The 12931-nt window shown below is 41.8% G+C and overlaps 1 protein-coding gene across 4 annotated transcripts in view; it reads left to right on the forward strand.

Moving 5' to 3' along the window:
* dnajc6 (DnaJ (Hsp40) homolog, subfamily C, member 6) overlaps window positions 1–11849 on the forward strand; it is a 33302-nt gene extending 21453 nt beyond the window's left edge. Inside the window, exons 7-19 of one of the 4 annotated variants that reach the window (XM_026146172.1) lie at window positions 375–569; window positions 800–917; window positions 1693–1772; window positions 1906–2099; window positions 2855–2881; window positions 3680–4051; window positions 4170–4313; window positions 4978–5079; window positions 5195–5329; window positions 5410–5742; window positions 6119–6267; window positions 6672–6848; window positions 9031–11849. In XM_026146172.1, coding sequence (XP_026001957.1) covers window positions 375–569; window positions 800–917; window positions 1693–1772; window positions 1906–2099; window positions 2855–2881; window positions 3680–4051; window positions 4170–4313; window positions 4978–5079; window positions 5195–5329; window positions 5410–5742; window positions 6119–6267; window positions 6672–6848; window positions 9031–9132 — 2128 coding nt within the window. In that variant the 3' untranslated portion in view covers window positions 9133–11849. The remainder of the gene's footprint in view (window positions 1–374; window positions 570–799; window positions 918–1692; window positions 1773–1905; window positions 2100–2854; window positions 2882–3679; window positions 4052–4169; window positions 4314–4977; window positions 5080–5194; window positions 5330–5409; window positions 5743–6118; window positions 6268–6671; window positions 6849–9030) is intronic. The other 3 variants (XM_026146173.1, XM_026146175.1, XM_026146174.1) reach the window with 3 other exon arrangements.
* Window positions 11850–12931: the final 1082 nt, after the last annotated feature.

Here is a 12931-nt window from a genome sequence, read left to right on the forward strand (position 1 = left end):
CAATGTCTAATAAATCTGCAGTCTATTTTTCATAGATAATGAACATTTACCACTTCTAATAAAGAATCACATATTAAATGAGGTCAAAACACATTCACACTTAAGAAGAAGAGCACAGTTTCAGATCATATGCTGTTACAGGCATAACATGTTGAAATTTACATACAGCCATCACTGAAGCCAACAGTTATTAGTTGTCTCAGCATAAACATAAACTCTTGATTGCTGGGCAAGAAGAACCACGAGTCCGCCTGCCATACTTGTAGAAGCTAACAGTCGATGGTTGTGCAAGCGTCTCCTCACAAGTGACAATTAATGCATCATTCAGAGTGCTGAAAATTGAAAACTGCTGTTTTTGTTTTCTCTGCCTGCAGGTACATAGGCTATGTATGTAGCATGGTATCAGAGAAGCCTAGCCTACCCCACTCCAAGCCCTTGGTGATCAAGGCCCTCACTATGAGTCCCATCCCCTGTTTCAACAAGCAGCGTAGTGGCTGTCGACCTTTCTGTGACGTTCTCATTGGAGAGACGAAGATCTTCACCACTGCACAGGAGTATGAAAGGATGAGGTAAGTAACATTAGCGAGATTAATAAAAAATTTGACAGCATTGAACCGCAGAGAGCACGGTAGCGTTGCAGTTCTGTATTGGAATAGAATAACTACAAATGTCTCAGAGATTTTATGCTGAGTATGATATGAATGAAAGTAATCAAAGTGTCATTATATCCCCTTCCTTTTTCTCACTCTGTAACACTTTCCCTCAATTACACTTTGCTGCACCTTCTCTGCACGCCTAGAGAGCACAGGGTCCAGGATGGCAAGGTAGTTTTCCCTCTGGGTGTAAGCGTACAAGGAGATGTTGTGGTTTCAGTCTACCACATGAGGTCAACCATTGGAGGACGACTGCAGGCCAAGGTACGCTTCTGCTTAGTCTGCTTTATAAGATAAAATGTCGATAAAATCAACATCTCAATCTAACTAGCAAGCAGCAAACTCCAACTAAGTCACAGTGACAGTATTGGAACGATTGCGGTGATAAGATCATGCTAAAGTATAAGCCATTGTAGAGTTTCAGGTAGCTTCAACAGCTTGTTGTGTCTCATTGTTACATTGTTTAAGACAAGAAGAAGCTGGATGAAGGTTTTTGACTTAATGATTTACTTCATTTATAGCAATATGCAGATTTACTCACTCATCACTGCTGCAAGAAGCATTTATGCACTATTTATGCTATTTTTGGTTTAGTTTGGTCCAGGTGTTTCATCTGGGTATTATTGTCTTTCAGTAATCTTATGACAGATTATTGACACATAGGTGTACATCACCATGCGTTGCATTATAATAATATGTGCATATGTAGCTTAATGACTTCATTATTTTGCTATATAGCACATTAGTACTAAAACCTAGATCAATAGTACAAAATAATTAAAAATCCATTCAGCTAAAATGGTTAAAGTGGGCTTGTCTTTTTTTTCTTGAACATTTTTCCTTTTATTTTGTTTCTTTTACTGGATTTTCTTATTTCACCTGCTTCTATTTTATTACATGACAAAGATTTATCACATGCAAAACTTGAACATAACACCTAAAAACATTTCAGAACAACAGGTAAGGGGTAACTGACTGCAGGAGAGTGCTGATAAAATATAATGTAACCAACATTTATCTTTGTTCCTGCTTGTGTTAGGTATCCAACACACAGATCTTCCAGATTCAGTTCCACACTGGCTTCATCGCTCCTGGAACCACTATGTTAAAGTTTAACAAGTAAGGAAAATCTCTTACAAAAATCGGGGAATTCTGGTTTCTCACTATAAAAAATAATATTGCTAGACTTCCACTCTGTTGACTGTTTTACCATCTCAATTTTCTTTCTCACACATATTGATTTTCCTCTCAGACCAGAGCTCGATGCCTGTGACTCTCCAGAGAAATATCCCCAGCTCTTCCATGTGATATTGGAAGTGGAAGTGGAAGGGGTGGACAAACAGAAAGACCTGACACCACCATGGGAACAGTTTCCTTGTAAAGACTTGAGCCCAAATGTGCTCTTCTCTGGCCACCAGGAACATCAGGATGCACTGGCGATTGCTGGTAAAAATGGGAGGGTTTCACTGGGGCAACAACTGGTGTTCAGTCTATAAAATACGACACATTAAGTTTTGATTTTTTAAAAACTCAAATCAGATGTTAAGTTTAGAATCAAACATTTACTGCTTTGTTTAATCTGTTGTCAGATTTTACTACCAACATAATTAAATTAACGCAAAAATTTCCCTGTTGTGGGATCAATAAAGTCTTATCTTATCTTATCTTATCTTGTCTTATCTTATCTTATCTAAACTAAAAATATTTAGCTAAGAACTGAAAATGCTGAAGCAAAATGGGTTAGCTGCTAGCAAATTAGCAGTTAGCTTGACTAACAAGCAATGTGGAATTTTGTATTGAAAATGTTTTTAGTTGGCATTTTTGCTTGCTTGTTTTGTTAGCCTTTACAATTTGTAATCATACCTTTTCCTAAAACCAATTATAATGCTACATTAACCTTAATAACAAACTCTAACCCCACACCTGGATTGACTTTACGTAAGTTTACCTGGTACCAAAATAAAGATTAGGCAAAGAGAACTTGCTACTAATTTTTTTTATGACTTATTTTAATATTTATGAACCAGCCAGCACGACATTAAAGCCATTTGCCTAATATTGTGAAGATCTCCCTCACCTCATCATACGGATGTTTGGAAATATTTCCAATAGCAATGTTAGTGGTTTTATTGTTGTGGCTAATCAATTTACATTAACACATAGTCATAAAAACTAATGTGACTCATTTTTGTCCCTGCAAGATGAGATGGAGGGCTTGGATCTTGAGGGTAAGACGGTAGAGGAGATCACAGACCTGCTAGAGGAACTATACTGTGAGCGTAGTTACCCAGGGTTTGCTTCAATTCACTCATGCTCTACCCAGGAAGATTTTTTGTTATTGGAAAATCCATTTGGTGGTTTCCAACTGTGATTTGCATTGATTGAATTGAAATTTAGCCCATTCTTGTAGCCCATGATGTATCATTTTGGTAGAAATATTTTGTCCTGTGTCTTGTATAAACACCAGTCTTTTAACACAATTTCCATAACATGTATGCCAGCATTTTTTTTCCTGGGCATACAGAGACAGGTTTTTAAGGGTTTTTTTTATGGATATGGAGAACTAGAGGGGAAAACTCATAGTCCCAAAAGGAAATAAAGGGAAAACGTGCCTGGGGAGTAAACAAATCCAACGTTAAAATGTTCTACCAAAGTGAAATATTGCTTTTGATTTATACAGCTGTTTAATCCCATGTACAAGCTTCTTTTTTTTTTTTATCATATTCTTTTACGTTGAAATGTATCACATTTAAGACATTTTCTCCAACTAGCAACTACTAGCTAGAATTTATTTGCAGACTGTGTGTATGTTTGCAACCTCGTAGCACAAATAGCTGTTCTGGCTGTAGAAGCAATGACCTGCGTAGTTTACCATCATCCTCTGCTTCACTCTTGTCCCTTTATATCTGAACCTCAAATTAATTCCCTTTGTCTGCTTTGTTATCTCTTCAGTCATTGCTTTGTTCGTGATTGATGTGTCTTTCTCATGATACTCTTTTCTGTTTTTCCCATCTCATCATTTTCAGAGCCAAGTCGGTCCCACGGAGGTCCAGACGGTCGGGTACGTGGCGAGGAGAGCGAGCCGTCGGATGATGAAATGCTTTCTCTCTCCAGCCAGCAAAGCAATGCCAGTGCAGCCCATCAGAAACCTGACCTCCCAGCTCCCACTTCTGCCACCCCTGCTCCCACCGAGGAAGTCGATCTTCTCGGCCTCGATGGTGACGAGGTCAACCGCCCGTCATCTAAGCCCCCATCTACAGCAGCTGCAACCACTGACCTCCTAGGGGACTTGTTCGGGGGCCCACCTCAGTCAACCAGCGGGCCTCCATCTGCCCAGTCCACTCCACACAAAGTCGCCCCCAACACTGCCTCACCATGCCCCTCACCTGCCCCACCAGGTGAGAAGTTTGAAAAAGCATTTCCTTTTAGGTCCAACCTAAAACTAGACTTCAAATAGGCACAATTACTCTTGCAATTTAGCATAAGACAATAACACTGGTGGATGGTTCTCCTCAGCATTTGATCCTTTTGGGACGGGTCCGATGCCTAAACCTCAGGACGTGATGGGTTCATTCCTCGGACCAGGTAAAGTGGGGCAGCCAGACCCTTTCCTGCATGCTGCTCGCTCACCATCACCCACCCTGCAGCCTACAAGCCTCGGTAAGGCATGCTCCTTGCTGCTCTGCTGAACATTTTCCCAAACCATCGTTTTGGGTGCACTTAAAGCATTTCAAGAGCCTGAACCAAATTAGGGTAAGGCATGTTTTCAGATATTTGCAAGATGCCACTACGATAATTTCCCTTCATCTGTGCGTCTATTTAAACTGACACCCAAACCCGACTGCTGAGTATATATCCATTTTTAGCTTACTCACACATTTTTCTTGTATTGCTCATGTAATGTATGATTTGTAATTCACGAGTTTGCATGCTGTATGTGAAGTGTTTGCAGGTCATCTCATAGGGATTGCGCAGCTTGATTTTTCAACTCCAGCACAAGCTCCTACTAGTAATCTTTTCCTCAGCTCACAGTCAGTATTTTCAACTTTAAACATGACAAAACAGTTTTTCTTAACTTCAGGTTTACACTTTTTATACTTTGAGGATTTAGGGCATGATGTGTGCATGAAGAAGAGCCTTCTGGCTTCAGTCTTCTGTGGACAATTTTTAGTTAGCAACTATAAATTTTGTTTCCACACCCATGAAACAACAGCTCTCTGAAGCTCAGTTCTGTTGTTATTTTATTTGGCTTAATGTTTTCGTGTCCTTCAATTCCCATTTTCCGTGTGCTCCGCCCGTGACCGATGGTTATATGCTTCAACAGGTCGGAGTTCCCCCGTCCCACCCACCACCCCTACTGTCAACATTCAGCAGCAAAACGCCATGGGAGCATGGGACTGGAACAGACCTGCTACCACGAGCACAGGTTCTCCCAAGCACACAGCCACACATACATACAAGCAGATACCACACTGTTTGTAAAACACGTTGGCATCAGTGTCGTTTATTTTTCCTGCTTTGCTGATGGCCGATTCATTCAGGAGGTTTTGGTATGGGCAGTCGGTCAGCCACTACCAGTCCCACTGGCTCAGTCCACAGCACCCCCACCCACCAAACCAAGCCAAACACTCTGGACCCATTCGCTGATATTGGCAACCTGGGGGGAAGCCTTGGAGGTGAGACGCTGGTAATGCTCCTAAGTTCTTAGTATTTTTGCTACTACCTCGCATGCCATAATCTCTGTCCTTTTGATCAGGAGGCTCTGGCTTCTCGAGCAAGCCCACCACCCCTACTGGAACGGCCCCTCCCTTTCCTCCAATGGGCTCCCCATCGAGGCCTCCGCCATCTCCCCAGCACACAGGAGCCTGGCAGCCCCACGCAGGAGGCACTTTCCCCTCGTGGCAGGCTGGTGGAAGTGGTGGAGGGTGGCAACCGCAAGGACAGGGTCCTGCTCCGCAGCCAAAGCCCAGCCCCAGCCACACTTCCATGCCGCACACATCGCCCCAGAATCGACCCAACTACAATGTTAGCTTCTCCGCAATGGGAGGAGGCTCACCCAGCGCAGGGGGAAAAGCACAGGCTGGGATGGGTAAGCTCGACAGGCTCATTGTTACGCTCCAAATGTTGTGGCTGGTCAGTTGGGGTATATTTCACATAAAAGGACATTTTTCTTTTAAAACAAAATAGAGATTACACTTAACTTATATTTCAAAATATAAGGTTTAAAAATGTTATTAAGAATTGTGAGCATTTTGAAGGTTTTAAGGTTTTTTTGTTTGATTTTTAAAGTTAAATGTTTAACAAAATATCTGCAAACATTTAGAGACAGCGCCGCATTTTTTATCCATTAAAATTTTCATGCTGTGCACACATACATTGTTCTTCAGCTCACCGTATAGTAATTAGTACATTTGTTGCTTAACAAGTATGTATTCTGTCTTTGTGTTTGTCTGCCTCTTTGTCAGGTCCGAAGCCCAAACCCTCAGATGCCAACTTTGACGACCTGCTGTCTGCTCAGGGCTTTGCGGGGACCAAAGAGAAGAAAGGGCCCAGGACTATAGCAGAGATGAGGAAGGAGGAGATGGCCAAAGAAATGGACCCTGAGAAACTAAAGGCATGAGCTGTTTGTTTGAAACTAATGAAGTTGAACTAATAAGTTTTGGTTCATTGTGTCTGATTACAATTAGTTTTTGATGACATTTCGCTTGGTGGTGGTCGCCTGTTTATCCAGTGTAGCTCAACAGAAGCAGTTCAGTGATTCCCAAAAGTAGGATAATGTACTCGAAAACCTTTGGCTGTTAAACTTTTTCTGTTTATTTCAGAGTTAATGAAGCGTCCAATGTAGGTCTCCCATGACCAAATTTTGGTTCATCTAATTGCTCCTTTAAAAGCTTTTTTTTTTTTTTTAGATAAAACCAGAGCCAGAACTACTGAAAGCAGTTATGCTAATAATTGTTTCAAATCAGGTCCTCACTGGTTATTGGCTCCCCTCCTCTGCCTCCCTCTTCTGTGCCCTAGATTCTGGACTGGATAGAGGGGAAAGAGCGTAACATCCGTGCTCTGCTCTCCACCATGCACACTGTGCTTTGGGAAGGAGAGACACGCTGGAAGCCTGTGGGCATGGCTGACCTGGTTACTCCAGAGCAGGTCAAGAAGGTCTATCGCAAAGCAGTCCTGGTTGTTCACCCAGATAAGGTGAGACAGAATTTGTGATGAATGGGATCTTTATGCTTCCTGTATGGAGGCATATCCATATGTACAGAATAAATCAAATGCAATAACGAGACATTCTTTACTTAAAAGCAACTGAAGGTAAAGTCAGATGAAAAAATAGAGACTGTCTTTATTTTCACTTTCTTCTCCTTATATCAGGCTTATAAGCAGGGGTGCACATAAGTGGTCTGCAGGTGCGCATTCGCTGTCAAAATAAAAGACGCGCACCAGACAAGAAGTTGCAACGCGTGTTTGCGTACATATAAAAGGCATTGTTTTTGTCTGCTAGAGTGGGATTTTCACGGCACATTCTGCACCACATCTCTGTGCATTGTTTGAAGCCAGCTCACCTCCTACAACCACTTTTCCGAGAATATGTGCTTCTTTTGCAGTTTGGACTCCTTCTGACATTTCTTTGGAGGTGGAGGAACACCAAAGTAATTGCTTAAAGGAGCTTGCTTCTTCAACATCTTTAAGAGTTCTAAACAAATGTCTGTCCTCCTCCAGAAAATCTTATGTACGCAAACGCGCGTTGCAATTTCTTATCTGGTGCGCGTCTTTTATTTTGACAGCGCATGCGCACCTGCGGACCACTTATGTGCACCCCTGATTATAAGCAATTCTGGATGTGATGTGGCCATATTGTGACATGAAAATGATAATGAAAATAAAAACTGGTTTTAAAAGAAAAACATAATTCCTCACAAGCATGCATATACAGGGATGGAAAAGGAAAGATTTGACAGCACTTTGTGCCGTTCTGTAAAAAACTAAGTACAACTCCTATTGCTTCTATAAGAATTAAAGGGGTAAGTAGCAGCCAGATGCTGATAATCATTTGCTTGAGTAAGTGGTCATCAACAAGTTTGAGCACCTGTGTGTAACAAGACGTTCTGCCCGTTTGCTGGTCTGAGTCATCCATGTGTGTTAACACAATGCCACAGAAGGGGACACCCAACCAAATTCATCCCAAACTCAGACCATGCAGTGGTCAGAGAAATTCTGTATCAGAAAAAAGATATATAAAGTACAACGCAATATCTGGCAAAATCAAACACAGGGTATCACCACAAACAGCTCATACTCATAGCAACTGATAAGCACGGTGGTGGAGGGGTGATGCTTTGGGTTGTTTTGCCGCAAGATGACCTACGAACCTTTATACGAAAAATATTCTAGGGTCAAATTTGAGGACATCTATCTAACAGCTAAAGTTTGGCCAAGTACTGAGTCATGCACAATAATGATCCCAAGCATTACAAGACAAACACAGACATGCAAATTTAAAATGAACAGACCGATCACATAAATTTAGACACACACACACACACACACACACACACACACACACACACACACACACACACACACACACACACACACACACACACACAGTAGTGTCTGTGTGTTCAAAGTGCTGGAGGATGAAGTTTTTGCATATATGATGTTGCAACAAGAAAACAACCAAACCAAACTAAAAGTATGTGTGAGCGTGTGAACAATATAATGAAATACAAAGATATCTGAAGCTCTGCACTTTACTCTGTGAAGTGAAGAGTCTGTTAGCGGAGAGTGCGTCACTCTCAGACTCTCAAGCCAAGCCAGGCCACAGCTTTCCTTGTAATCCACTTAAAGATACAGCTATGCAGTACAGCAGCTACCATGTGGTCAGCTGAAGCATTAGGCAGGGCCTTTCCCACTGCACCCACTAAAACAACGCAGCTTGGCTTAACATGGACTCTTATCAGAATTAAACATGGGATTCAAGTTATACCTGTAAACATCCATGCATGCAGGGATGTGTGTGTATTATAGAAAGAGTGGGGTATACTTCCTGACTCTCAGCACTGAAAGACAAGTTAGTGTCTTACCTGAATTTTCTGTAACAGTGAATAATATTATGTAAATGGCCTGTATTTGTATAGCGTTTTTCTAGTCCCTAAGGACCCCAAAGCGCTTTACACAACCAGTCATCCACCCATTCACACACACATTCACACACTGGTGATGGCAAGCTACATTGTAGCATGTTGACATAATGCTCGAGTAAAGCAAGCTATGAATGAGAGACAAATGAAATGGGAATCCCAAAAGGCCAACATGTCTCAAATATGCTTTACTTATGGGTTCATAACTATTGTGTTTTTTCTCTCCTACTTCGTAGGCGACGGGACAACCATACGAACAATATGCCAAGATGATTTTCATGGAACTAAATGATGCCTGGTCAGAATTTGAGACCCAAGGACAAAAGCCTCTCTACTGAATAAAACGTAAGGGGACTTAAGGAGGAGGAGATGATGTCCCTGCTGATTCCATCATCTAACCCTTACAGTGTTACCACCTCTTGTCCGCATACTGCAGCCACACCCTGCAACATCTGCCTTTATACCCATGCTTTAACTCGTGTCTCTCTTCTTGCAACAAAAACGCAGAACTTGAGTGATGACAGGCTATAGAACAGCCTCCCGTGCCCGGACTAGAAGCTCAGACGAACAGCTGACTCTCTGTAGCTCTAATATCCATACTGTATGTATGAACCATCCCATTCAAAAAATTAAAAATCACTGGGACGTCAAAGAGACGGATCAAAACAAGGTGAGAGCTGTTGATCTGGAAAAAGAAATGCGCGAGAATAAACTGAGCAAACATTTGTCAGACTGCTCTTTGCGAGAGCTTTGGAGCATGAAGAAGTCTGTGAGGCACAACAAGCATTTAACAGCATTCAAGCCATTTTTTTTGTACTGTGAGCGAACACTGAAGTCAAGATCAGTTCCGTCATATCAAATCCAGTTTTCACACTATTTAATGTCCCTATAAATAACAAACACAAACAGCAGTGTCAAGTTAAAATAGGCTGTTTGGAGGTGATTGGATTAGAAAATCTTGATCAGAGGTCGAGTTTCACCTTGAAGATGTCGTCTGCTGAGTGTAGCTGAGGAAACAAAATTAGTTAAAAAAAACAGTAACACAATAACTTGACTTGTTATGTGACATATATGATATCATGTGGAATGGTTTTGTTATGAAGAGGTTTAATAAGAATAGGTGTGTCTGATATCCTGAAGCCTTGTGGGGAACTGGGGATTGTATGTTTTAGCATTAGCACATGTACAGTTCCTTACATGAAGCACCTTGAGGCCTCGCACACTCACTCATATAATAATATATTTTTGCTTTACATCTCTGTGAAAGCACAAACTGATGAATCAAATCGGTGCAGCTCTCAAGGAAGGCAATCCATGAATTAATTTATTAAATCGCTTTGTTTGTCTTTAAAATATTGGTTCAAATTCAATCTGCTCGTGAGAAAGAGTTCAGGACTTTGAGGCTGTTGTCTTAAAGACTTTTAACGTCTGTCAAACACAGTCGTCAGCCAAAACAGTAAAAACCACTGGCAGGTAAAGGAAATCTGATCACAGTGCAGCTCTCTGCTGGGAAACATCAGGCAGTTCATGAGAATGTGACGCCCTTAACATCACACCTATCCTTCAGACTCCCCAGATCCCCCACGTCTGATCAAGGATCCATGGGACGCACTCTAACAGACGCCTCCACACAACCAGAGGACTCAAAAAATTTGCCTCTGTCCCAGTGCCAGAGTTTGTAAGACACCCCAAAACATCCCATCTTGATGCTCTGATGAGTCAGAGACGTTATAGAGGGGAGCCTGCATTAAATTAGGGAGGTAGTTGTAAGGTTGAGACTGGGTGGGGTAATCTCTGAACCACAGAAGTGACACTAATGTGCTTAAACGCAAACCATCAAGAACGCAATAAGAGTTCTGTTTACTGTATATCACTGTTTCACGTCAGGCAGATCATACTGTGTTTCATCAAAACACTGATTTACAACAATTTACTTTTTATTGATTTGTTTTGTTTACTTTTTACTTCATTTGCTACACGTTTATTCATAATCAGCATAAAAGAATGGGGTATGCATTAGAAGTAGTGAACAGCAGTAGATGCTGCAGCTGATGTGTACTAACCTAACACAAACATTTGCTGATTTTGGATGCATTTGGCCCCTTTTTACGTGCAATTATTCACAAAATCAGTTCTTAGTGCTAAAAGCATTTCATCATTTTAGAGCAAAGTGGAGAAAACAATAAAATATGCAATAACTAGAGAGGCAATGATCAATTTCTTTCAAGCACATGAGGTTTTCACAAAACACTAATATGTTCCTACACGATCCCCAGAAACAGTTTAAGCTGTTTCAGGGTGAAACAGTTTAGGCTGTTTAGGTTTATTCTTCACACACAAATTGAGCCAAGTGTTTACCTTCTCATGCTCATGAGCAGTTGAAGATCCTGACACTGTTAACTGTCTTCATGCTCTCTGATTTGCATAGTAAGGTCAAAGGTGATTTTCTGTTGGCATCATACTGTCTTTTCCCTTCACTGGATTTCATTCGTCCAGTTTGTTCATCTGCATTAAGGATGCTGACTGACTTCTGACCAGCGTAAGAGAATTATGTGAGGTGTGGTTTCATTAGCTGGCTGAGGACCCCGAAAGGATCCCAAAACAAGTGTTGACTGGGCCGTCGAACAAGACTCCGGGTCTCAGGCTGAAAATACTGAACTTTAATCTGGAGGTGACTGCTTTCTTTGTCGTTTTACAAGATATGAGAAGTGTGTAGTATGTGTCTATGCTTTATTTACACTGAGGACCTACATGTGAAATAACCCTCATTGGCTCCCTCGCTGACTGAATCTGCGATCTTACAGCTATGTTAAAAAGCTAACCTCTATATTGTCGTCAGTGGATGTGTGTTGTTTGAACTTGTGGTATGTATGGAGGAGCTCAGAGTTGGATACAGAGTACTGTAAGTTATGTGTTTGCCTGTCTCCTGTTCAAATATTACTTAAGCTGTGTAAAAATTCTGTTCATGTTGTTCTTTTCAGTTCTGTTTACGGTTACAGGATGTACATAATGATCAAGTGCAGTGCACAGAAATAAACAGTAAACAGAAACCGGAGCAGGGTGAGCAGCATTCCTGTTTTTATGTCTCGCTTGGCCTTTGTCTTTGTAACCACTAGAGGGCTGCATTGTACAGCACATGAACTATATGTCATGTTGAGCTGAGAGTCCCAGTAAAAGGATGTGGTGCCACCTTCATGGGGTCTGTTTCTGAGAGTTTGGCCAGAAACATGCACATGAGGACCCTGCTGGTGGTGATGTGCTCCTCATATTCCTCGCCCAAAGGAGCAGATACCAGTCTTGCTATAGTCGAGTCTCTTATAACTGCGCATCTTCTAGTTTTCCCTCCACACTCTTGATACTGTGCCTCGAGACACGGCAAACCTTCTTTTGACAGCTGAACTACCTGTGCAGCTGTCACAGGCTGCAGGTGCAGCAAGTTGTAAACATCTAAAAAAGACCTTGAATTTATTTTTATATGTATTCTTTTTCAATCTGAAAGAAAACCTGTCAGAGTAAGAAAGGAACGCTGCAAAGAAAGGAACCCAAGTTAACTGTGCTGCCATCTCCACCCTATAAGCACTTAGAAGAATATTAATTAATATGATGGTGTACTGCAACTTTAAAAAGGCTTTTCTCCTCACCAGCTTATCACCATCATGCACTGGCTCACAGTCAGGTCCCGAATCTCCAGTAAAATCCTTCTCCTCACCTCTAAATCCCTATGTGATCTTGTTCCCCAGTGTTTATCTGATCTACTCCCCCCCTGCACCCCAGCCTGGATTCTGCTTTCCACAGATACAGATACTCTGCATCCCTCTACACCAAACTCCAATCTTTTGAGGGCAGAGCCTTTCATGCCCCCATCCCCCACCCTCCTGAGATGTCAGGCATTTGGGCTTTGACTTTTGACCAGAAAGCGACCTTCTTGGGTTTCTTGAAAGGCCCTTAACATACAGACTCACAATGGCAGCAATCATCAATGTCAACTTGTGGCAGTGCACGACTGCTCTGATGCTAATGAGCCATTACAGTATAAGCTGTGGCACAACACTGCTATTTGCTACTCGTGCTCCAGCCTCTCCGGCTTTGTTACCATCTGGGGCTGATAGTTCTCCCCTTGGGGCCCAGTTTCGGGAA

This window comes from Astatotilapia calliptera, chromosome 17, assembly GCF_900246225.1.
Source record: "Astatotilapia calliptera chromosome 17, fAstCal1.2, whole genome shotgun sequence".
NCBI lineage: Eukaryota > Metazoa > Chordata > Actinopteri > Cichliformes > Cichlidae > Astatotilapia > Astatotilapia calliptera.